Source organism: Trichoderma aggressivum (assembly GCF_033847375.1).
Source record: "Trichoderma aggressivum f. europaeum strain CBS 100526 chromosome Unknown scaffold_004, whole genome shotgun sequence".
Classification (NCBI taxonomy): domain Eukaryota; kingdom Fungi; phylum Ascomycota; class Sordariomycetes; order Hypocreales; family Hypocreaceae; genus Trichoderma; species Trichoderma aggressivum.
In genome coordinates this window covers 877,621-902,502 of record NW_026946370.1, presented here as the reverse complement: position 1 = coordinate 902,502, position 24,882 = coordinate 877,621, and the positions used below count along the sequence as shown (strand labels likewise).

The 24,882-nt window shown below is 51.3% G+C and overlaps 9 protein-coding genes across 9 annotated transcripts; 7 read left to right on the top strand and 2 right to left on the bottom strand.

The window, feature by feature from the left end:
* Window positions 1-603: 603 nt before the first annotated feature.
* Triagg1_1852 (uncharacterized protein) lies at window positions 604-1,860 on the top strand (the record flags this gene model as incomplete). The annotated part of the gene is made up of 3 exons (XM_062895968.1): window positions 604-730; window positions 851-1,005; window positions 1,093-1,860. 3 exons carry the CDS (start codon window positions 604-606, stop codon window positions 1,858-1,860), a joined length of 1,050 nt encoding a protein of 349 aa, XP_062759391.1.
* Window positions 1,861-2,369: 509 nt separating this feature from the next.
* Triagg1_1851 (uncharacterized protein) lies at window positions 2,370-3,859 on the top strand (the record flags this gene model as incomplete). Its single annotated transcript, XM_062895967.1, has 5 exons — window positions 2,370-2,493; window positions 2,645-3,181; window positions 3,241-3,269; window positions 3,366-3,631; window positions 3,751-3,859. 5 exons carry the CDS (start codon window positions 2,370-2,372, stop codon window positions 3,857-3,859), a joined length of 1,065 nt encoding a protein of 354 aa, XP_062759390.1.
* Window positions 3,860-4,202: 343 nt separating this feature from the next.
* Triagg1_1850 (uncharacterized protein) lies at window positions 4,203-4,780 on the bottom strand (the record flags this gene model as incomplete). Its single annotated transcript, XM_062895966.1, has 3 exons — window positions 4,203-4,366; window positions 4,478-4,678; window positions 4,765-4,780. The coding sequence occupies 3 exons, from the start codon at window positions 4,778-4,780 to the stop codon at window positions 4,203-4,205; spliced, it is 381 nt and encodes a 126-aa protein (XP_062759389.1).
* Window positions 4,781-5,603: 823 nt separating this feature from the next.
* On the bottom strand, window positions 5,604-6,729 carry Triagg1_1849 (uncharacterized protein; the record flags this gene model as incomplete). The annotated part of the gene is made up of 2 exons (XM_062895964.1): window positions 5,604-5,658; window positions 5,735-6,729. 2 exons carry the CDS (start codon window positions 6,727-6,729, stop codon window positions 5,604-5,606), a joined length of 1,050 nt encoding a protein of 349 aa, XP_062759388.1.
* Window positions 6,730-7,995: 1,266 nt separating this feature from the next.
* Window positions 7,996-8,834, top strand: Triagg1_1848 (uncharacterized protein; the record flags this gene model as incomplete). The annotated part of the gene is made up of 4 exons (XM_062895963.1): window positions 7,996-7,998; window positions 8,075-8,179; window positions 8,230-8,266; window positions 8,500-8,834. 4 exons carry the CDS (start codon window positions 7,996-7,998, stop codon window positions 8,832-8,834), a joined length of 480 nt encoding a protein of 159 aa, XP_062759387.1.
* A 2,076-nt stretch (window positions 8,835-10,910) lies between these two features.
* On the top strand, window positions 10,911-13,726 carry Triagg1_1847 (uncharacterized protein; the record flags this gene model as incomplete). Its single annotated transcript, XM_062895962.1, has 2 exons — window positions 10,911-11,221; window positions 11,320-13,726. The coding sequence occupies 2 exons, from the start codon at window positions 10,911-10,913 to the stop codon at window positions 13,724-13,726; spliced, it is 2,718 nt and encodes a 905-aa protein (XP_062759386.1).
* Window positions 13,727-14,293: 567 nt separating this feature from the next.
* Window positions 14,294-15,877, top strand: Triagg1_1846 (uncharacterized protein; the record flags this gene model as incomplete). The annotated part of the gene is made up of 1 exon (XM_062895961.1): window positions 14,294-15,877. One exon carries the CDS (start codon window positions 14,294-14,296, stop codon window positions 15,875-15,877), a length of 1,584 nt encoding a protein of 527 aa, XP_062759385.1.
* Window positions 15,878-16,783: 906 nt separating this feature from the next.
* Window positions 16,784-17,330, top strand: Triagg1_1845 (uncharacterized protein; the record flags this gene model as incomplete). The annotated part of the gene is made up of 2 exons (XM_062895960.1): window positions 16,784-16,914; window positions 17,003-17,330. 2 exons carry the CDS (start codon window positions 16,784-16,786, stop codon window positions 17,328-17,330), a joined length of 459 nt encoding a protein of 152 aa, XP_062759384.1.
* Window positions 17,331-18,170: 840 nt separating this feature from the next.
* Window positions 18,171-23,634, top strand: Triagg1_1844 (uncharacterized protein; the record flags this gene model as incomplete). The annotated part of the gene is made up of 6 exons (XM_062895959.1): window positions 18,171-18,333; window positions 18,390-18,817; window positions 18,880-20,188; window positions 20,252-21,278; window positions 21,326-22,123; window positions 22,176-23,634. The coding sequence occupies 6 exons, from the start codon at window positions 18,171-18,173 to the stop codon at window positions 23,632-23,634; spliced, it is 5,184 nt and encodes a 1,727-aa protein (XP_062759383.1).
* Window positions 23,635-24,882: the final 1,248 nt, after the last annotated feature.

Sequence of the window (24,882 nt, the reverse complement as noted above, 5' to 3'; positions counted from 1 at the left end):
AAGCCAGGCTCCTTACTATTGAAGCCACTTACCCCGAGACTTTTATTTTCCTCGTCTATCAAGGTGTCTGCGCTGCATGCTATGCTGATACCCTCTGTTACGCTCAGTACTCAAGTTCCAATGACGATATGCCTAGTGCCGATATCTGCTTCAGCCGCTCGCATTTAGCCCAGCTAGTTCGATCCACAACCTTCAAAACAACGGTTGCAACTCTGCCCGTCCTCGTGCTTAGAAATCCGGACATATCGTTGTTATTGGACAGCCGCCAAACGCAAGCACTTTGCGGCTATGTCCATTCCCACTTAAGCAAGGGGCCCCCAGAATTCACCTCATGGGACGGAGCATAGATGCGGCTTCTCCCCGTCTCGGTGGGGGGCGTTACGTCCTCGCTAGGTTGAGATTGATGGCCATGGACCAAAGTTGCCCCGCGCGTTTGAGGGAGCTGTATGTTTGTAGATGGGGATCGCAATTTACCCCTCCAAGAGGGGATATAGGACCTGTGGGCTGAGGCACTTATAAAAGGACAGCTGCTTCGGGTTGCTCAATCGTCTTGGCCTGTTCTGCGAAGCAAACGTCTCCAGATTCCAATCCGACTCAGACACAATGGTTGCCACCACCAAGCCAGAGGGGCTCCCCCCCATGACATATCGATTCCTGGGACGCTCAGGTCTGCAGGTCTCGTCCATTTCTCTGGGTGGATGGCTCACATACGGCGGCCACGTCGATCGAGGTGCGTAAGAGCATTGACAACCTGTATCTCCAAGAAAACGAGGCGGGGACGTGGAGAGACAAGGACAAGAGAAAAAAAAAAGGAAAGATGAGAGGGTTTATACTGACTGATGGTTACCAGAGGGCACCTATGCTTGCATGAAGGCTGCCTATGATTGCGGCGTCAACTTCTTCGACTGCGCTGAGGCCTATGCCGGCGGCGAGTCTGAAAAGGTCATGGGAGAGGCCATCAAGAAGTACGGCTGGAACCGTAACGACTTGGTCATCTCCACCAAGGTACTGCGCAGCCCCCTCCATGATATCAATCCGCATCTGCTGTCACAGATCCCAATTCCGCTAACCTTGGTCTCTTTCTCCTCGTAGATTTACTGGGGTCAAGCCTATGGCAACAACCCCGCCAACAACCTGGGTCTCTCCCGGAAGCACATCGTCGAGGGTGTCAATGCTGCCCTGAAGCGTCTCGATCTCGAGTATGTCGACCTGATCTACGCCCACCGCGCCGACCGCAAGACCCCCATGGAGGAGGTTGTCCGTGCCTTCAACCACATCATCGACTCCGGCAAGGCCTTTTACTGGGGTACGTCGGAGTGGACCGCGGTCGAGATCGCAGAGGCTTGGCGGGTGGCCGACAGGCTGGGCCTCATCGGCCCTCTGATGGAGCAGCCTTCGTACCACATGCTCAACCGACAAAAGGTCGAGGGCGATTACGAGCTGCTGTACCGCGAGCACGGCCTTGGCCTCACCACCTTCTCCCCCCTGTACCAGGGCATCTTGTCCGGCAAATACAAGAACGGCATTCCCGACGACTCGCGATTCGCCCAGACCCAGGTTGCCTTCGTCGCTGGTTACTGGAAGAGGACCGGAAAGGAGGTCTGGGAGGGATACATCGAAAAGGTCAACAAGCTGGAGCCCATTGCCGACAGGCTGGGCGTCAAGCAGGCCGCTCTGGCCTTGGCCTGGGTGCTCAAGAACGACAGAATCAGCTCTGCCATTACGGGTGCCAGCAGCCCTCAGCAGGTGTACGAGAACGTCAAGGCCTTGGCCGTCGTGGACCAGTTGACACCAGAGATTTTGAAGGAGATTGATGAGATTCTGAACAACAAGCCTCCTTCATTGGTGGAGAGAGAGTAGAGGGTATGATTAGAGAAGAGAAGAGAAACAAAAAAGTAACGAAAAGGGCTATGGCTTGAACAATATAATGACTCGGCGGCTTGCTGACATCTCACCTTGCATCGTTTTAGCAATCTCCCGTGACGTATCTTCATAGACTATCAATATCCCCAAGCCATCGACTAACACTACTAGGTACTAAGTGATTGAGTAGGGCTTCGTTGCTTTAGTACCTATGGAGTTGAATCCACCAGCATCCCAATATAAGACCGCCAGCTCATACACAATCCCAACGTTGACATGTACTAAGCCCTAGGAAGATGACACAAAGTTTAAAGCAGCCACTAGCTATTATCAATCAGCAGAAAACAGCATCTCCGAACAACGCTTACCCCTCCTCATCCACCTTATACTTAAGCTTGTGTTATCCGTTCTCAAGCTCATCAACTAGCTCTACTTGCTACTGAACCTCGTTGCGATCCTACACTTGAGCCCCAGTATCTTCCTCGTTTCTTTGCATATTGCCAAATATGGCGACTTCAAAGATTCAGCAGTGGTTTCCATGGGTGGAATCGCCAGTGATAGCCAATGCGCCCATGGCTGGCGTCGTCAGCGCGGAACTTGCCGCTCAAGTTGCCAAAGCAGGCGGGCTCGGTATGTGACGGCTTCATTTTACGCGTAACCATGACCCCCAAAGAGAGAAGAAACGCAAAATATATGATACGGAGGATTATCAAGAATAAGAAGATGATAAAAAATTCATCAAAACAATCCATAAACCACTAACATTATGACCATAAAAAAGGCTTCCTGGGCTGCATCGCCGACGTCAGCGATAACTCGCCCCAAATCACCAAACTGGACGCCGACCTCACCAAGATTCGACAGCTTCTGGGAGACGCCGCCACCACGCCCTCGGGCCACCTCGGCATAGGCTGCGGCTTCCTCTCATGCCACAGCTCCATAGGCAACTTTGCGGCGACGGCGCTGCCCGTGATCCAGAGGCACAAGCCCGCGGCGGTGTGGCTGTTCGCGCCGCACGAGAGCATCCGGCCGCAGAAGGAGATTGTGCGGCTGCTCAAGGGGCTGGAGACGGCGCCGAGGGTGTTTGTCCAGGTGGGCAATGTGAGGGCGGCGGAGGAGGCCATCAAGGATGGGGCGGATGTGATTGTGTGTCAGGGGACGGATGCTGGGGGGCATCAGTTTGTGAGGGGGATGGGGGCGGTGCCGTTGCTGGCTGAGACGAGGAAGTTGGTTGATGATAAGGGGTATAGTCAAGTTGTTCTGTTTGCGGCGGGAGGTGTTTCGGATGGCAAGGGCGTGGCGGCGATGTTGACGCTCGGTAAGTCTGGTTCCTTGAAGATGAAGATACGTATACTTGGTTGCTAATACGTGATGTAGAAGCTGATGGCGTTGTCTTGGGCACAAGAGTTTGTATTCCCCACGGCCCATATCAAGCAGACTTGCTTCCTCTGGACACAGACTCATACCAGATCCAAGAGAAACCAATCTAACCGTGCATACAGTTCACCGTTGCCGAAGAAAGTCTCATGCCCGAGTTCCGCAAGAAGATCATCCTCGACACCACTGACGGCGCCCTTTCCACCCTCAAGTCCCCCTTCAACGACCAGATTGCCAACTCGGGCCTTTGGGGATCCCTCTACGACGGCAGAGCGGTTGTTGGACCCATTCACGAAAAGTTTCTTGCTGGGGCGTCGTTTTACGACTGCTGGAGGAGCTTGCATGATGATCATCCACCCGAGGAGAGTGAGAAGTTGATCAACACCTGGGCGTGAGTCTTCCCCCTTTTCCTTATTGCTGGCTTTACCCCCTCCCCATACTTGTGGGGTTTTGGTTTGATATATGCTGTCATTGGGGAGGCATCGTTACTAACGAGCTTGACATATATAGCGGCGCCGGCATTGGGTTGGTGACGAAGGCGCAGCCTGCAGGTGAGATTGTACGTGAAGTTCGTGAGGGAGCCAAGCAGGCTATTCGAAAGGTTGCCTCTCGTGTATAAGTAGTGAAAGCAGGCACAGGTCACATCTTGCATCCAGTGTACGCTTAATACTCATGGAAGTAAAAAAAAAAAAAAAAAAAAAAAAAAGGACTCCGGACTAGAGACATGTCCAGCCGGAATATGGTATTCTCGTCTATGCCAGTATTCATAAGGCACTATAACCGACCGTCCCCAGCCGAACTCTTTTGCGGCCGGGGAACAAAGGGGAAAAAACAGTAACATCAGTGGTAGTAAACAGCGATGGTATGATACATGTATAAAAACAAAACAAATTTGCCGTTTAATGGTTATTTCCACCTGTTTTCCTCATACTCGACAACCCTACTTGCCAGCCTCGCTTTTTTTACAGCTTGGCCTTGGTCTGGGCCTTTTTGAGAATGGGCTCCATCTTGGTAGCCTTCATGACGTCGCCCTTGACCTTGAGCTTGCCGGACATGAAGAGACGCTGGGCCTGAGCCTTGCCGGTGACGAGCTTGCCAAAGTCCTCGTCGGAGAGAGACAGGGTGACTGGAAATTACACAGAGTCAGTCAGCCAAACGGGGGAGAAAAAAAGCTTTTAAAAATGAAAGCAGGGGAAGAAGCCCTCGAGAATAAAACAAGGGGGAAGAAGCGCCATACCGGTGGGGTTCTCGCCGACGCCAGTGCCGACCGTGCCCTTCTCCTTGAGGTCAATGTGCCAGCTGGCCGTCTCGCCGGCCTTGTTCTTGAGGGTGAAGGCGAAGACGGCCTTGCCGTTCTTGATGGCGTCCTTGCGGTCGGCTTCGCTGCTGCTGAGGGCGGCGTTGATGGCCTCGAAGGCCTCGGAGGAAGGGAATGCGTCTGCAGCGCGCGCGCGCGTGTTAGCTTTCGATCTGCGTTTCTGTGTGAAGCGGCGGCGGGCCACGTTGTTTGCTTTGCTTGCTTACCGTTCTTGAGAGACATTGTGGGCGAGTTGTAGCTGCGGGTGAACGACGACAAAAGAAAGCGGTTTAATGCGACAGTTTAAGATGGATTGGAGAGAGTTGAAAAAAAGAGAAAGAGGGCGGAAGGGGAAGATGTCAATTGTTTAATACGGACGATTATAGCCGGAACTGATGGGATGGCTCAATGGAGGGATCGGGCATGTGATGCGAGCCTCGGCCAAACTGCCAAACTTGCTGACATCATCCGTCCTGCACCACCGAAACAGCCGCCAGAGCTTCAGCGCTTTTGCCTTTTTAGCTTTGCTGCTGGGGCTAGGCTGGATCGAGTAGGCCAACGAAGAGATGCAGCGGTTGGTCTCTTATTCAGTGCTTTAGACAGTATTATGTTGAGAGATGCGCCTTACGAGTATATGGCATGTGGTACTCTAGGTAGGTCTACGTTTGGTTGATGCGCTTTTCGGTTATTCTTACGCGTGGGGCTACCCCGGATCTTGCACGTGGTGATTCAAAGTCCGAGCGAAGGCTTGAATTCGGCAATGGTTTTGAGCTAGGATGTTGATCAGCGCGTTGAGAATTGGAGTTGAGAATCCCATTAATGACTACATACCTAGGTAGAATGAGGAGAAAACGCATGTACATATCCCTCACCTCAAAAGGATGCACTCAACGCCCATGCTCTATACACAATGCCGACACCCCAATAACAAGACACTGGCCTCGATATCCCGTTTATCCCGTGACCCAATTCATATGTATACCTTGTATAGAAACATCTATCCAGCCTTTTCCGTGATTACCGATTCAAGCACTCTCAATGTAAATCATCTCGGCATAACGCCAGTTTACAGCTCCCACTCAGGAACGGCAAAGTTGCGCTGCTGCGGCCAGTTCTCGGGTCTGCATACACCACATGTCACATGTCAGTTGGGTGCTTCCCGAGACCAACCTGAGGGGGGGGGGAAGAGGCACACACCTTGTCAGCATCAGCGTTGCCATCCGTCGCCTTCGCTCTCCCAGCTCTTCGGCCGCGGTCAATCGCAGCCAGTCCCCAAGCCGGGTCCTCAGCTCCGCCTCACTCTTGCCCAGAATATTGAGGCCGCGGTCAGAACAGGCGATGCGCAGCTCCTCCACTTCGAGACCCGATGGGCCATCGCCGTCGATCAGTCGTTTGTCGTCGATTTCCAGGAACGACAAGCGCAGTCTGCCCTTGATATTCCACATTCCCGGAGGAGTGAACCCCAGCCGATCCCACATGGCCCCCGGGAGATCCAATGCCTTGAGAACGTGCCGGTGCGCCACGGCCTTTGTGACTCCAGGGCTGAGCGCGCCTTGAGGGTGCTTGCTTTCCAGCTCGTCGAAAGCAATTGCACGCCGCCGCTCGGCTTTCTCAATGGCTTCGTTGAGTGCCTTTGGGAATCGGCATGTGTACGGCAATATGCCGGGCACAAAGATAACAAGGATAGGCGTGAATTCGCCGCAAATCAAGAAGAACAAGGCAAAAGCGGGCAGTCGTAAAAGGTCATGCCTGGTTCGCCATAGCAGCACCCAATCCGCGCGAGAGAATGAGTTGGGAATATAGTGCGGCTTAAACCAGGATGGCCGCTCTCCGCGCGGCAAGCTCTTGACCTTGGCGTTGAGCAGCCTGAAATTTGCGACAACGGCCTTGACGCCTTGAGCGAAGAATTTGGCATAAGATTTGCCTAGCTGGAAGTAATACTTGATCGTAGACTCCTGTGGTTCAACGGGTAGTAGCGGTGGCGGCCGAGTTGAAGCTGGAGGATTGAGGGCTGCGTTTACGGATGCCGGCCGTTTGGCGGCGAGTCTGGTGTTCTTGTCATTGCGAAGGAGTCTTGATTGATGCACAGCTCGACTGATGCGCAGGATTTGCGACTGCGCGACGAGAAGCTGAGGGCTGAGAAGCCTCCTGTGGGCTGTGAAGCCATATCGCCGTGTGATGTGATAACTCATTGGCGCAAACTGCCCTCTTGCCGATATCGTTAGACTGAAGGAAGTCAAAGAAAAGAGGACTAGATGGATTTTTTTTAGCATCATGACCGGCCGAAATTGGACCCAGTTGCGTGGAGCAGACAGCGTGGAAGGCTTTCCATACCTTGAACCAAGTTTTGGACTGGAGAAGTCCAAGCAGTCTATGTGTCGTCTATTTAATGTTCCATGATGTCAGTGCTCATCAAACTGCTAAAGGGTTAGTCGCGTAGATCTGATTGAGGCTGGCTAAACAGCTGGTAGGTCGAATTGTTACACACATTCATTCACACGTCATTGAGGGCATTGCCAATTCAGTTTGGAGATCAATTACTGGTGTTGTTAAAATGAGAAAGAAAGAAAAGAAAAAAAAGCTTTGCTGCATCTTACCAACCTAGGAAATTCGCACTCCGCGGGCACGTTCTCTCCCGTCCGGAATTCATTTGGAGTCCGTGCGGGGAGAAGCGCCAATGAATATCAAACGCCCAATACTTTGCCTCGGTGACGAACTAAGACGCTCTGATGATTTGAGAGCGGCGTAAAAGAACTATTTCCCTTTTCTGAAATAAAGAGGAACAAATAAAAAGAACTTGTTTATGAGGCGAATTGTACCTCTGGCTCTTCTTTCATTTCCTGCTCGCAGCTTGTCATGGATTTACCCTGTAGTCTTGGTTTACTTGATCTTGGACTTGTTCCGGTTTGCTTATCCTCTGTCCCTGTGCAAGTCCAATCTCAAACTGCCTTATATCAGATACGCTCGGCTGTCTCGATTGCATGCCTTGTCGGATCTATATATCAATGGATACCTATGTACCTGCACCTATAATAGTACGTAGTGCTCTAATACCGCAAATCTCCGTTATACCTGTTCTTCCAACATCTCCTTTAGCCACGTCAAGACAAGAGGCCCATTGGACGTCATCTTTGAGAAATCCTCAGCACAAACATCTTCAGCGGGAACGGGAAAAGAAAAGGAAAAAGTCCCCACCCAGCCCCGATGGCGTCAATATTCGGGTCTTGCTGAGGTGGGTTCTCATCTCGAGTTTTCGGTGACTAATCACCCGGCTCAAAGCTCTCCCACATCCTTCGAGAAAAGGCATTTCATGTTCTGAATCGCGAAACAAGCCTCGCCGTTGCCGATCTGTGAGATTAAAAGGAGATTGATTGACGCCAAGAAGAAAACAAAGTTCTCATCTGCCGCCAGGGGTTACCGAATAAAGGAGAAGCAAAATTCCAAGGAAAAAAGGAGCCATGGTTCGTTCAGGGTTACCCGGTTGCTAGCCAGGAGAATGGAGAAGGGGAGGCTGGTATGCTCACCTGAAAGCTGCAGGTCCACGCCGATGCGTCCAACTTTGCCGAGGGCATCACCAAGGATGATGCCTATGAGCAGGTGCTGCTCCAAGCCGAAGGGCTCTTTTACGGTCAGCGCAACTGGGTTCGTCAATCTCCTTTCCTCACCGTCTTATGTGCATGCCATGTACCAAGGCTAACAATGCGGCTCCTCCGGTGGTGAACAGGTTTGGTAAGCGATCTGAGCATCTCACATATGACATTTGATGACCTGTATTGACATGAGGTGGCCAGCAACCTCTCCAACGCGGCTTCACTGCTGTGGCATGCCTACAAGTCCCTTTCTGCCCCGAGCAGCGAAGTAAACTGGGCAGGTGAATGACAACCCAACCCTTTCAACTCTAGCCATGTTGCTTGGAGATGGACACAGACGAAGGATTTATGCTTACATATTACGTCGTTTAGGATTCTATGTGCTGGATCCCTCAGCCAGTGAGCAACTCATCTTGGGCCCGTTCCAGGGCAAAGTTGCCTGCCAAACCATCAAGTTCGGAAAGGGCGTCTGCGGCACCGCTGCGGCAACCAAGACTACGCAACTAGTCGAGGACGTGGAGAAGTTTCCCGGCCACATTGCGTGTGATAGCGAGAGCCAGAGCGAGATTGTGGTGCCCATTGTGTCGGGTGACAAGGTCGTTGCCATCATCGACGTCGACTGCGCCGTCCTGAACGGATTCGATGAGACGGACAAGAAGAACCTTGAACAACTCGCCGACCTTTTGTCAAAGAGCTGTGACTGGTAGACGAAATTAATGAAGAGAAAGAGAATAAACCAAGTTATGTTTCTGTTACGTCCACCCGCATTCTTGGCTTCTTGATTGGCGCTTCCACGTTGTAGTCGGACTTGAGCCTCAGTGGATGGAAAGATTCAATGTCGTATCGCTTTAGCTGTCGTGTCGGCCGCGCGGTCGATGTACGACTTGACTTGCGTACCTCAGTAAGGTAGGGGGCGGGAATACAGATCAATACGAGCAAAGTTGACAATCTTGACCTACCCTCCCTACGTAGGTACTGTTCATCCCACCGATATTTCATCGAGAGATGCATCTTCCACTTGGAGAGCAAAACAGTAATAAACAGTACGGAGTAGAGATGCGTCACTTTGCCTGCCAATTGCAAGTGACACAGTGACCGCCAGTTCAGGTTCAGCATCCGATCCGCACTCTGATCATATATGATACGGAGCACACCGTATATTATGCGTCGCGCGGGGAGTCTCCGTTTAGGTAACGAAAAATATATCCAGATCCGCAATCCAGGTAAAGCAAAATATCGGGCACGAACACAGATGGCAGGGATGTGGGGTTGAAAAAAATCAAGTTGAGCTCCAAAGAGGCTGCCGGTACCCGCTGCTGACGCCTCCTGAGATGCGCAGCTAGGAGAAAAACGCTGCACCAATTCCACACGTCGCGGGCGCTGAGATTTCTGATTCGATGGCATCATGTGCGGGACGGGATATTTGACGACCGTTGATGGGTGGCAGGGCGACGTCAGCTGCTGGGCTGGGCTGGGCTTGGGAGGAAGAGGAGGAGAAGGAGGAGGAGGAGGAGGAGGGAGCAAGGATCAATCATGTTATCTTGGATGGATGGAGTAGGTAAGTAAGGTTGGAGGTTAGACAGAACAGATAGAGAGAGAGAGCGGGCGAGACACAGCATGAGGAGAGGGGATCAATGGCATCAACACCACCCACATTGATATGTATACTGAAGCTCCAAACCCAAACCAAATCGCTGCAGAAACGCGCGTGGGCAGCAGTGGTGAGACGCCCAATCCAAATGCCATGTGCAATGCCGCTCCAGCAATGCAGGGAGCCCGAACTGCGTGTGCCGATCGATCGTCATTTTGATTTGCTTGATGCACAACTGATGTTGATTCATCAATCTTGTTCCAGCTCTCCATGGTTGCTGAGCACACGGGGCTCCGTTGACAGGGCACCGCCCCTGCTGAATGAGACGCCGGGCGGGGCGGAGGCACAGCTCTCGGGCCACTAGACCGCTGGAAGCAGCCAGTGAAGCGGCGAGGCCCTTGCAGTAGCCCTTCTCCAGCCACCTCGATTTTGGAGACCAGCAAACCAGCCACCCAAAGGGCATCATCAAAGGGATCGTGGATGTGATCCTTGGGCCAAAGGGCGGGCGGCTTGCTGCAGTCGCTTCGACGCCACGGCCGTATCAAGCAAGACGTGCAGCATCGCTGGACCAGCCCTGAAACATGGACGCAAGCCGTCGATGGGTGTAGATGTTCCGGGGGGTTGCCCTGTAAGTGTACCTAGGTGTAGGTCGTGCAAAGTCGCTGCATGGAGCCTCAACCCGACCTGGACTGCATTGAGCACTCGCAACAGCGCTGCAGCCGCTGAAAGAGCCCGCTGGAAACGCTCCCTGGAAGGGCGGGTGTACTGGCACAGCAGTTGAGTGTACGGAAGTAGGCGCTCCGGCCAAAGCGGTGCTGTGCTGTCGCAACATCCGTGCTCCCTTTGCTGCGGGACGCCAAAAAAAAAAAACATGGACCAGACCTTGAATCCATATCTCTCCGGCTACGGCACACACCCTCTTTTCTCTTCTCTTTTTAACCTCTGCATTGCCGTGGGCATGCTGAGCAACCGCCTCGGCCAAACCTTTTTTTTTTTTTCCCTCATCCAGCTCTTATACTTCGTTATTATTACGTTCAAGGTTTTGATCCGTCGTCATCACGGCCCTTATCTGGCACAGCCTTCTGAAAGCTTAATGGTGGCGCCCAATTACGTGGGCCGCTGATCGCCATACCGCTAACATACCTCGAGTGCCGCCCATGTAAACAAATAACATTGATTTAGAATTTGAATCATGGAAGCCTCCAACTTCTTGCCTTCCAAAAACTCTCGAGGCAGCGCTCTTGCGAGCCTGTTCCAACCTACCATGGCCATGTCCACGGCATCCAAATCCTTTGCCATCAACGGTCCGCACACGGCAGGCCTCTTTGCAGACATGAGCGTCGACGGCCCCATCATCGGCACTCTCGTTGCTATTGTCGACCGCGCGAAGAACTTGCCCAACCGCAAGACTATTGGCAAGCAGGATCCTTATTGCGCTGCCAGGCTGGGAAAAGAAGCCAAGAAGACGGCGACCGACGTCCGAGGCGGCCAGACGCCCAAGTGGTAAGTTGTTCCACTCTCCATCATATTCCCCGTCTTGCATCTTGGTGGTGAGACACTTTGGGAGCTGCGGCTGACCTGGGCCGTCCGTGTTTCTGCAGGGACCAAGAGCTCCGGTTCACGGTGCACGACTCGGCCGACTACTATCAGCTCAAGGTCTCCGTCTTCACCGACGATAAGAAAACCGACCTCATCGGAGAGTCGTGGATCGATCTCAAGGGCATCATCATTCCTGGAGGTGGCCAGAACGATGTGTGGCAGACCCTGACCTGTCGCGGCAAGTATGCGGGGGAAATCCGACTCGAAATCACCTTCTATGACAGCCGGCCCAAGCCCGACAAGCCTGCCGCCAGACCGAGACAGTCCATGGGCGGCGAGCTGGAGAACTCGTCGCCTAAGCGCAAGGAACTGGTCAAGAGGCGTCCCCTACCCACCGATCCCGTCACCGGCGAGGTCACTGCAACCCCTTCAGACTATCACCAATCACCTTCTCGGCCTCAGGGCAAGCCCATCTCGCACTCACCGTACGGCTCTACCAACTCTCTCGGCGAAACTGCCGAGTATGGCACTCCGCCTCAGGGGAGCACTCGATCCCGTCACGCAGACTACTTTTCTTCACACTCACCTGGACCCCAAACCCATGGTTCCGGTCGTGTTGAGGGGCCTCGCCAGCCGCGTCCGATACGACAGGACTCGTATGAGAGAGAGCGAGGCTATAGCCAAAAGATACCCGTTACGTCCTATGACCAGCATGACCCTCGAGGCAGTAGCTACTCGCTCGCCGGAGAAACGTATGACATGAACCCTACAGATGATGCTGCGCAGTATTCTCCTCACGGAGGCCCCCGACAGGCGGCTCCTCCTCCACCCGCCCACCGATCACGGCATAGCACTAGCCAAGAGGGCCTACAACGCAGAAATGATGAATCGCCTCAGAGAGCCATTCCGCCTGCATCCATGAGATCTGATGTTTTGAAGAATGAGGCTCATAGAAACACCACGCCAACCTACCCTGGCCGCCCACAGTTCCGGCCCTATGACCCGAGCCTAGCAGCTCACCCCCCCATTCAGAAAGCCATTGCATATGAGCCGCACAACTCTTACGATGCCTATGATGCCCAATATCGTTCCATGCAACCCACTGTAGAGGACGTCCCGGAATCGCCTCCAGGCTCCATACGGAACAGGCCTCGCCGAAGTATCCCTGGGCTGGATGAGATTGTGTATGATGCTGGCCAGATGCCCATGTCGACAGGCCTCAGTCGTTCCCCAGGAGCGTCTGCCGGTTTCCTAAGCCAATCCCCGGGAGCTTATCCGACATATCAGGAGCAGCCCCGGAATCCAAACTCTGTCTCCCCTCTGTCGGCAAGAGATTACACTGAAAGTCCAGGACAGATGACGCAGTATTCTTACAGCAGCCAAAGCCAGCGCCCTAATCAACAGCGCGAGCACGAAACCACCTACATCCAGAGCTCTCCGAGCTACGGACTCCCCGCGTTGCCGCCGTCTCTGGCTCCTGGAGTAGACCCCAACATGGTCCAAGAGATGTCCGACAGGGCATACGAAGAAAGGCATTACGATCGATACAATAATCACAACAATCAAATTGTAAGCACCTCACTTCGAGACCGCCATAGGAGCGAGCCGCCACCGCCTTCGCATGAGCCAGCCTTTGGCACCTCGCCGCAGGCCTACGAATCATACGACAGACCAAGATCGGGTACATATGGCGGTGGACCTGACCCGCATGCGCAGGGATATCGAGATGCTTCCCCTAATCCCCAGCATAGAATTCGGCGCAAGTCGGTCAGCCCTGCACCTCGTTCTTCAGACAATAGGAGGCACTCAGACATTCCGTTCAGTCCAGACTCCTACGAAGCGTTTAACCCTGGAGTGTCTTCTAGGGATGGATCGCCCGGGCTCGATCCGTCAGATTCGCCTTCCAAGATTGTGACACACGATGGTCGAGAGATTGACCCATCTGACCATCTGCCTGAAGAGTCTTGGGCTCCCGAGCCGGAGACCAAACCTTCTCCGCAAGAGCCCGTGCAGTCTCGAACCAGGCCGCCCTTGTCTGGAGCGCAGCCGATGCCCCCGAGCGGCCGAAGACCCCTTCGAATCAGTATGGCTAGAACCTCACAGGCGGTGGTGCCATCCAACGCCTACAACTACTCAGAAGGACCGCGTGCTCCCCCTCCCCCAGCTCAAGGTGGGCGACAGCGTCTGCAAAAGAAGGCCCGTCATTCAATGGGGCCGACAACGTCGGCTCCAAACCCAGGCAATTTCCAATATGGTTCAGCTCGTTCACGCGCTGGCGCGTGGGATTACCCAAACGACAACTACACGCCTCAGTATAACGGCGGTCATCAAGGACCTCCTATTCCAGCCAAAGTGCCACTCCCCATCATGAGCGGCGCCAATGGAGGGGCGGAAGATATGGCCCTGATTCAGGAAATGTCAACGATTGACATTGGCACGGGGCGTTCTAGACGCCGAGGAGGGTTTTGAGGCTTTTTGATTTAGCATTTGCCCTGTACGAATATTCAATGAGGTTACATAAACTGGTAACAGGAAGGATACGGAGTGGCGTCTTTGGAATTTGGAATGATTTGCGATGCATGAATCCCTTTTTTTTCCTCCTTTTCACTTCTTTATGAATACTAAGATCGGCTTCAGATATGACGTGATGTATTAGTATAGTTAGAAAACGAGTCAATTGAATAGTGCGGATAATATCTTTGCGTGTATACATGTGTTGATCTTGTTTCAATAAGACAGACCTTCATTGTAAATTAGGTAGCTGATGCGGTAGCAGATGATGCTATCCCGTCGCCAATTGCGCTAGTCTGCATGTGGCATAGTAGTGCCGCCCCGCGAAAGGTACGCTTCCGCCTAAGATAAGATAAGCAAAAAAAATATCCAGTGCATGGCCGTTTGAAGAGATCATCCTTTCTCACATCTTGGGAGGGCATAAAAAAAAGATCAACCACCAAGACAGCACTCGTTCAGTCGAAACAAAGCGCTCTGAAAACACTGTCGCCATTAAGAATCAGCCAGTCGAAGTGAAATCGCACAATGGCGACACAAGCGACGCCCTTGCCAAGGGTGAAGCTGGCATCTGGTCCCGCGCCTTTGACAGCAGAGCAGAGATACTGGAAGGCGTTCAAGAACCAGCTCCTGATCCCGTCGCCGACCAATTTCCCGATTACTCACGTCTCGAACAGCAACGACTGCTTTGCCGTGACGACAGGCACGCGCGTCCAGATCTACTCGAGCCGCACCCGCAAGCTGCTCAAGACAATCACCCGCTTTGGAGATGTGGCGCGGAGCGGAGAGATTCGCCGGGATGGCCGCGTGCTGGTAGCCGGAGACGACACGGGCAGGATACAGGTGTTTGATGTGAACTCTAGGGCTATCTTGAGGACGTGGCTGGAGCACAAACAGCCGGTGTGGACGACGAGATTCTCGCCCGTGGAGCTTACTACGGTGCTGAGCACGAGCGACGACAAGACGGTCAGGTTGTGGGATCTGCCCAGCAGCGAGCCTACGAGCACGTTTGTGGGACACTCGGATTACGTGCGAGCCGGAAGCTTCATGCCGGGAACCATGGCCAATATGGTGGTGTCTGGAAGTTACGATTCGACAGTCAAGCTCTGGGATCCGCGGACAGGGAACAACGCTGCGGTCATGACGTTCAAGCACGCTGCCCCCGTCGAGAGCGTCCTTCCTCTGCCGACGGGAACGACTGTCCTGGCTGCCGCCGGTAGCGCGGTCAGCGTACTCGACCTCGTTGCCGCACGACCGCTACATCTCATCACCAACCACCAAAAGACAGTCACGTCAATGAGCCTGGCCTCTGGTGGCCGCCGTCTTGTCACCGGTAGCTTGGAAGGCCATGTCAAGATGTTTGAGACGACTGGGTGGAACGTTGTCAACAGCTTCAAATACCAAGCCCCTATTCTTTCCGTTTGCGCCATCCCCTCGAGCGACACCTCTGATGCTGGCGACCGCCATCTCGCCGTCGGCATGCAATCCGGTGTTCTTAGCATCCGCACACGACTTACCGCCGCCGAGGCCACGCGCGAGCGTGAGCGTGAAAAGGAAATGGATGCCCTCGTTGCTGGCACTATCGATTCCCTTGACGCGAAGAAGCAGAAGCGCAAGCGCCGCATCGAAGCCACCAAGCGCCTCGATCTTCTCGGCGAAGGCGCCGACGTTGTCATCGCCAATGAAGGTCGCGCTCACAAGAAGGAGAGACCATGGCAATCAGACCTCCGCCACGCTCGCTATGCTAAAGCCCTCGACCAAGTCATTGACCGTTCATCACCCGAGTACGCACCCCTTAACGTCCTTACCTTGCTGCTCGCGCTTCGCCATCGCAGCGCTGTACGAGATGCGCTGGAGAACCGCGATGAGCAGAACGTGCAGCCCGTTCTGAAGTGGGTATGCGGACACATTTGCGATCCCCGCTACGTGAGCATCTGTGTGGAAGTTGGAATCCACTTGTTGGATCTGTATGCCGAATACGTCGGTGCTTCAGCAGAGCTACATCAGGGATTCAAGACTTTGCACAGGAGAGTCAAGCTCGAGGTTGAGAGGGCGCAGATAGCCTGCCAGAGCGGAGGAATGCTAGAGAGCTTGATGATGGGGGCGATATAAAAGGGAAGGGAAGGGGCGCAAGCATATTAGAGTGCAAAGCTCCCTTGGGGCGTATTTACACGAGGGGAGGAAAAGGAGGCGGGGAGCATTTGGTATAGTTTGGCGTTTTGGCGGCATCATTTGAGGCTACGAATGCCCGTTCGTATAAAACTTGGGAATTCGATTGTGTATTTTTTGTCTATCTGACTCGAGATAAGTAATACAAAGTAAAAAGATTCAGTACAGTTGCGTTGATGAGTTGTGCGCTTGATAATGGAGGAGCGGCCACACCAGACGGGAATAACATGGGAGTCTTTTCTATTTGGAGTGGCATCGTTTTCTGCCTTGGGGCAAACCCTTGAACTATGAAACGGAGAATATTGACCTATGAGACGGAGAATATTGAAGTTACTGTAGTATCAAGCTGTCGATTATATGCATTCCAAGGAGTGCTCCAATTCACAAGTTCTGGCTAACATGTCCGTATATACCCACCGTTCGCATGACAGGGTTACATGCAATATATACTCACATCTATTAATTTGTCTTTCCATTCTGGCAAATATTCAAGGTTACGGCAACCTTCCTCTTCAGTTGGGTACATTTATAGTGAGAAAACGAAGCCATCTCAGCCCTTTTCGCGGGCCTTTCCATCACCAGACTTTTGCTAACCCTCCATCTGCAGACCACTTTGACGTATATCCGCCATCCAGATCAGGGCGATTGTATCTACATACTGTTAATTTGTCTTTATATCAGACTTATACTTAAGCTTATTGCAAACTTCCTATTTAGTTCCATACAGCTGCCGAGACTACAGAGTATAAAAGCCAAGTCTGTCTCCCCTTCAGGCTACAGCAGCCGGCACTTGAAATCCCTACCTTTCAAATACATACTCAAAAGTCCCACAGGAGCACTCTTTTCGTGATGAAGACCGTGGCAGCTATTCCAGCGCTTTTTGCCGGCCTCTCTATTGCCGGCCCTTTGCAAGCCCGCCAGTTACCGGATCGCTTTGATATAAATGGCTTTTCTGTGCAGTGCCAGACCTCTAGTTGCGAGTACGCCGCACCCCCGCCTACAGAGATGACGATGATGACACTCAACTGCAATATTTACTAACCTTGAAGCTTAATCTCGACATTCTAGGGTCAAGTTTGGCGTGACTCTCCCTGATAGATCCGGCGGCTGCGTTATTGCCTTCCCGGGCATCCGTGCAGGCATACCGGATTTCCCCCTACGATCCGTGTGCGACCAACCCGACATTGGCTATGAAGTGATTATGCACGATCAAGGCTTTGGGGGGATCGACTTTTCGGTTGACTGGAATTATGCGTCTGGGAAATACCTCGTGGGCAACCATTCGATTCCTGGAAGCCAGTGGCAGGCGTTTGGCGACGGTGACGACCTTCTGGAGCGCTATACGGGTCCAAAAGACTTTTCTATTAGCGACTTGCAGGTAGCTTCGAGTATTTGAATACATGGAGAGGTTGATCTTGGATAATTGGATGTTATTTGTGACTTGGTGAAGCAAGGATAGGATCGCACAAACCAGCTACCGATGGGCGTCTGTGACAATTCCCTTGCATTCGAGGCAGGCCCAGTTTTGTCGATAGGCCTCCTACATAGAATAGAAGCAAGACATTAATGCAACCAATCCCGTGCCATCGTTTTGGAGAATGCCCATTCAGCATCCCTGTTCTGCCATTCCGCATCTCGCGCTGCAAGTTAAATGCTACTAAGTGATGATACTAAACAATACCTGACGAGTATAGGTAGTTGTAGTAGTAAATACTAGAGGAAGATAGCTACCTATCCATAAGGTAGTAGTCAGTACTCAGTAATAGGGGGATATACTCCGTAGCTACTACTGCGGCTTTCCTCACATCCAATTTCGATGCTCCAGCTTCATGCATTCGCTTGGGGTGCTGAATAGCAATTCCATTGTTTTAGCACTGCACATCAGGCTGCGAGGCTGGAGGCACATTGCATCCATACCGCTCGATCCAATGTTGTCAACCGGCAGACAGCTGTCAACCGCCTATAGGCCGCCTGTAGGCCTCCCACAGGTGACTCGACCACGCCCAATTCACTCCCACATATTTATTGACACCTTTCCAAAACATTGTTGACAAACATTTTTCCTTCACTTCTAGTCAAATCATCATCAGTCTTCCACATTTGACCAACACTTCATCCTCAGACTGTCTCTCGACAAAGTCTACACATCCTGAATATCACATCACCAGCATCTATTTGAAGCACATCCGTCTTGATATCCCCAAAGACCTTCGCAGTGGACACGCGAGCCTTTACCATGGCGCCCCAAACGTCAGAGCAGATGCTTCGTTTGTGGTATGCCAAACTATGGGCTCCCACAGTCGATCTGATCGGCGACATTGCCGGCAAAGAGCCATTCATTATTCATGGCGAGTCCATGATCCGGCACTGTCTTGAAGAATCGCCTGCCGACTTCCAAGGTATGATGAAGAGATACCCCTAGTGTCTATCGTAGCAGCCACCTAACAGCCAGCAGATGGGTTTCAGTTGTTGCACGCCGTATATTTCGTTGAAAGGTTCCTTAGCAATCTTCAAAAGAGAGGTTGCGACTTTGACATTGTCTTCTTTCACGATTTAAGGGACATCTGCGTTCCTCATCTGTCTGGCTTCGAGTACAAATATCAATACGCAAGAACAGTCATCATCAAGCATCTCCAGAGATATACTATCGACTGTGCAAAGAAGACTGGCGCCCGATCATCTGTTTTAGAGTTCAATTCCTTTTCCAGTAAAGAATTCCACGATTACCTCAAGGGTCTACCGATCCATTTTGTTTTATGTCACGACGGGGTTGAATCGGAAGATGTCAAAGATACCGCCATATTGCGGTATTTTATCCGTCGTCTGATTTCTCTTGGCAAAAATGTAGCCATTATCAACTCTCTTAAGTGGAAGAGTTCAAAGGTAACACAACCATGCAGCTTTGTTTGTGTGAAGATCTGAAGCTGACACTGCATCCTCTCTAGGCATATGCACCGTTGCTAAGCAAGTCGCCCGTTCGACTGCCACGGCTGCCCATTTCACCGGAGTTTGACTCGCCATTTACTTCACTATATGGTCAAACTTATGAATGTCTGCAATCTATGCTGATTGAGCCTCGGGATCTCACTATTCGAGAGCGCCTGGGTATCACCGCCTGCTTATCCCTAGTCGGAGCACCAAAGGGCAATTTGACGGATCATGATGATCTGCAGGAAAGAGTACAAGCGTTTCTCCTTCATCTCGCGGTCCTCAGGCACTGTACCCTACTTGAACGTCAGCATTGGATTGGACCGCAGCGTTGCCGTCCACACCCTGAAGACCAAGAATTCTTGCGCCACATCATTGAACTGTCATTGATCTTGTTGGAAAAAGATGAGTGGATAACGAGCATGGATGTTTCTGAAAGCGACTGGGATCTGTATGATGCCATTGATGGGTCTTTGTTCCATTTCATGCTCGAGTCTCTCCGCTCTAGCCAGTGGCTTCCCAGCCAAATCATCCAGTCGTGGCAGCACCTTTGGTCAGCTTTTCGCGCAGGAACTGATGCGGGTTTTGCAGAGCATCTCCCGCGACTTGCTATCACTTCGGAGGACAACCTTCGAGGAGAGTCGAATAGCTTGCAAGTCTCGGCTTTGCCTTTTAGCCATCCCGTGCTTGACACTTTTCTCAAGGATATCAAGCTGAACGAGAGTCGGGAAGTACAAGACGCATCCTCCCACTCCGTCTTTGAGGATCTTCACCACTGGCATAACACCAAGCTACTAATACCGCAGAGAAAGATCCAAAAGCTCGGGTTTTTTGCGAGACAAAGAATGCAAAAGCGTCTTGCTAGCGTTATAGCATATTCGGCGAGTCTCACAAACGCAAAAGGCAAACTACTTGACCCTGAGATTGTCGTCGTGAAGAAGACTGCCGTTGTGCACAACTTCAAGAATAAAGGGTCGCAGAAAGAGAACAGAAGTGTTCAATCTCAATCTAAATCCAAGACACCAGGCCGCCAAGGGAACAAGCCGAGTAACAAAGAGAAGGCACACCGAGCGGCCCAAGAGGTTCAAGAGCAAAAAGCATTAACCAAGCGAGGCAACGCAGTCACCCTATGGGCCACTACATGCCAAAATATTGAGAAAGACCATTCTATTGTATCTCGATACCTCAAAACCATCAAATTCCTGAACGAACGATCCAAGGATGACAATATTGCGCTGGGATCCGAGATCCACCTTTACTTGTGCCATCTTCTTGGGCAGTTATGGGCAAAAGCACAGACAGCTGCCAAAGTAAACCCCAGTGCCGGTAAGAAAGAGTGCTATTATTTGCTAGATTGGATGGTGGCATGCCAACACTCAACGTTCGCAGGGTTCTATCTCATTGCACTTATGTGGAAATGGCTTCAGGAGCTTCCAACCATTGGGGTGTCCAAAGCGGTAGACAAGGCAGTTCAGAAACTGATGTCTTGCCTCGGGATTCCAAACCTTGTGGTTACTGTTGGTGATCAGACCCAAAAGATGTCGTTCAAATTTGATTATGGTTCTTTCAAGAACATGAAAAAATCTATGCTAAACTCTCGGCAAATGCAGCTCGAATTTGCAGCGCCTTACATGGATCGACGATTCGATTCTCGACAGGATAATCGGGTGCCATTCAACCCAGATGCTTGGCAGGTTAAAGTTCTCGACTCAATCGATGCAAATAACAGTCTCCTTGTCATTGCCCCAACTTCTGCGGGTAAAACATTCATCTCGTTTTACGCAATGAAGAAAGTACTCGAAGAAAGCGATGACGGAGTCTTGGTATACGTTGCCCCAACCAAGGCTCTGGTAAACCAGATCGCCGCCGAAATTGGTGCTCGCTTCACCAAAACATACAAGCAAGAGGGTAAGTCTGTTTGGGCAATACACACTCGGGACTACCGAGTCCAAAACCCAACTGGATGCCAAATACTCGTCACCGTACCTCATATGCTGCAGATCCTCTTGCTTGCGCCGACAAACGCCAAAGGCCCCAAAGCATGGTCACAACGGATCAAGAGGATCATATTCGACGAAGTCCATTGTATTGGGCAGGATGAGGATGGTGTGGTTTGGGAACAGCTGCTTCTATCTGCTCCATGTCCCGTCATCGCTCTCTCAGCAACCATTGGGAACCCCGAACCCTTTGAGGAGTGGCTCTCACAGGTTCAGAAAAGCAAAGGGTTGAAACTGGATACGGTAGTGCACACGGCTCGCTATTCGGATCTTCGAAAATTTATTTACATGCCTCAAGAATACGAACCATTCCAAGGGCTTCGACGCAGCAAGGCACTTCCCGTTCCTGGATTAGACGAAGGTGACAAGCCTTGTCCTGATTTCCAGTTTGTACACCCCGTAGTAGCTCTAACTGATAGGTACGTATGTCACCTTATGACATTAGTTCACAACTAACACTGCACAGGGCTCGCACAGCGCTTGAGGATCTCTCTTTGGAGGCGAGAGATTGTCTACGTCTGTGGGAAAGCATGAAGAAGATTCTCTCAGAGGAAGAACTTGTCAGATTTGGCGTCCCAGACCCCTCTACCATTCTCCCAGAGACAATATCAAAGTCGGATGTTCTTCAGTGGGAGGCAGAGCTCAAACAATCACTCCGACGCATCATAGAGAGCCAAGGCTCTGCGTTCCGGAAAATCAGGAAGCTTTTGGAGCTACCTTCGACCCAAGAGACCCCATCTTCCGAATTTAGTCGTGACTTGGAAAGTATATTTCACCTTGTCGTCGGTCTGCATAAGCAAGATGCTCTGCCTGCTCTCGTGTTTCACTATGACACTCAGGGTTGTGAGAAGGTTGCGAAGCTTATATGCGCGATGCTTCTCGAGTCTGAAAAAGAGTGGAAAGAAAACTCGGCTGAATGGGCTCAGAAAGTGAAAGACTATGAGGCTTGGAAGAGGTCTGAGGACAGCCAACAGAGTCGAAGGGTCGTTCAACGGAACAGAGGCGACGGCGGAGACGATTCCAGGATGTCAAAGCAAGAGCAGTTACGTGAGGAGGCAAATGTCGAGACAAGTCCTTGGGCGAGTTTCAACCCAAATGCTCCGCTGGAACGATTCAGTTTTGCAGATACGACGAAAATGCAAGCTTTGGAGGCGAATGGAATGATTCGACCTCTACGAGGAGCGGTTGATGTTTTGCTGCTAGAAGCTCTTCAACGCGGCGTTGGAGTGCATCACTCTGGTCTGAACCGAGAATATCGTCAAGTGTGAGTAACTCTTCTTGGGAAATATGGCTAAAACTAACGACTCCGTGAATAGGGTTGAAGTCATGTTCCGTAAAGGGTACTTGAGGGTGGTTGTTGCCACTGGTACACTGGCCCTCGGTATCAATATGCCCTGCAAAACGGTCATCTTCCACGAAGATTCTGTGTTTCTTACTGCCCAGAACTTCAGGCAAGCTTCAGGACGTGCCGGACGACGAGGCTTTGATCTTCTTGGCAACATTGTGTTCAACCAGATCCCACGAGAGCGCGTGTATGAAATCATGTCGGCGCGGCTGCCAGGCCTCAATGGACAGTTTCCGATATCCACAACCCTTGTGCTCAGGTTGTTCTCGCTTCTTCATGGATCTGATAACTGCCAATTCGCAGTCAACATGGTGCAGTCATTGCTCTCGCAAACGCGGCTCTATCTGGGTGGACCAGAATCGGAGATGTCCATTAAGCATCACGTTCGGTTTTCCATTGAATATCTCAGACGGCAGAACTTGCTTTCTGCTGCTGGTGTCCCTATCAATTTTGCCAGCATCATAGGCCACTTATACTTTATGGAGAATGCAGTGTTTGCTTTTCACTCCCTCTTGAAAGGCGGGTATTTCCATCAACTCTGCTCAGACATCTATAAAAACCCAGAGCGGGTGTTACTGGAAATGATGCTGGTACTGTCCCATTTGTTTGTCCGAATACCGGTCAAAGAGAATGAGAAATTGGTTGAAATAGCCAAAACCTCGTCGTCTGTCATCTTCCTTCCGCCTCTTCCGCAGGAAGCAGAAAGCCTACTCATCCGACATAACGAGGAGACTCTTTCCATCTTCAAAAGATATGTCCAGTCTTATGTTAGCCATAACTTGACGAATAAGAGGGATCGGTCGTTGCCGTTTACCGAAACAGTCGTTGGCCAGGAAAATCCCATCCATTGGGCGGCTACCGATTCGAGCGCTGCTGGCATGGTGCGTTCCCCTTTTGTTGCCTTGTCTGGAAAAACGGACGACTTCAAGACAATTCACGAACTGTGCCAGACGGCGCGTGGAGATGTCTTTTTGGAAGAATCGGCCATTCCGTCGATACCGATCTGGCCACACGATACCAACGTGAGATTCAACGCATATTTGTACGATTATTACAAGCACGGCAGCATGCATGTCCTTGCGAGAGACAACGGAATCCGACGCGGAGACGTGTGGTTTCATCTTAAAGAATTCTCTCGCACTTTGTCTACAATCATTAGCAGTCTAACTATCCTTATGAGCGCCAAAGATGTAGACGCGGAAGAGGAATTTGAAAGCTTCGAGAACGAGGCTGAAACAACAGCCAGTGGATCTGAAGATGACAGTGATGAAGAAACAGACTCATCTGCAACTAGCCTAGATGGCTGGGATGATGGCGAAGATGCCCCTATCGGGGGACAAAAAAAGGGCAAAGGTTTATGCCGAGTGCTTTTTGCATTTATGCGGTTGAGAGATGAGTTTGATGGCAAGTTCCATCGCGAATGGGCGTAAGGAGGCTTATTTGGCTTGATTTGGCTTGATTTGTGGCAGGATTTTTGGACGGATATATGGTATTGAGGGATGTGTGGCCTGTTAGGTACTATGTTAGAGTCTTTGTAGTCTGTGAATCGTGATTTGAGCTGAGTGAAGATTGAGTCGTTGAAAACTAAAATGGATTGCCCCCTATCTATAATCTGACAGATACATGTACTACGAGTTGATGAGGCTTAGCACAGGCTGCTAATATCATCCTAATTCCCACGAATTCGAGAATGCTCTACTTCTATAACGCTTAAACTCTCATCAATAACAAGACCTTTGCTAGATATCTTACGGATGATCTTCAAATCTTGAGATACTGATATTGAATACCGATATCTTGTACCGGTGATGATGTGTAGTTGTATTCTATATATAGAAACGGGATCAACTGGCCTCCATGATCTAAAATTAGCAACTCAATATATTTAAAGTTGATGTATGTAAAACATGACATTCACGTGAGAAATGTGCCCAAGCATCGAGTCATCTTCACATGTTGGAGACACCAACAGAGAAACGATGCTGACCCTCGGCATCGCCTATACTCGTACAAACTATGAGAAACACTTGCAGTAGCCACTGCATCTCCTAGACAGTTCAAAGGAACAATCACTGAATTGAAATAGCAATCATCTCCGAGTCACCTCTCTGGACTAACCAAGCCAGCCAGCCACAACGGCTCCTTCGCCCTATCCAAGTAATCTACGCCGCCAGTCCATGCATGTCACACAAGCAGATTCCCGTCTGAAACCAGCAACGCTTATCACGATATGTCACAGGGGGGTTTTTGGCATCCCTTGCTTGTGCATCTGGGCTTGTATGAAGGGCCGGCTTAGGCTAATGTAATCCATGCGTACCAGGGACTTTATCCGGCTTGCGAGAGAGGGAGAGAGGGAGGGAGAGAGAGACGCGCGGCTAAATCTGCCGATTCTCATTCTTTTACACGTACTTGGGATAATCATGGAGAGATGTAACTCGGTACGGCCGATGTGTATCATTGACGCCTCCTGGCATGTCACCGAGAGTCATCATTCACAACAACGCAACGGCATCACATCCATTTTCCGACGTATTTTTCAAATTCTCACTCGCAAAAGTGCGGACAAGAAGCCCCCCCCTGCCGCCAGGAATGACTTGGAAACCCCTTGCATTACGGCTCTTAGCGAGACACGGCATTTGCAAGACAGTACGGCAAAGTGAAACCGAGTAGCTCCGGGA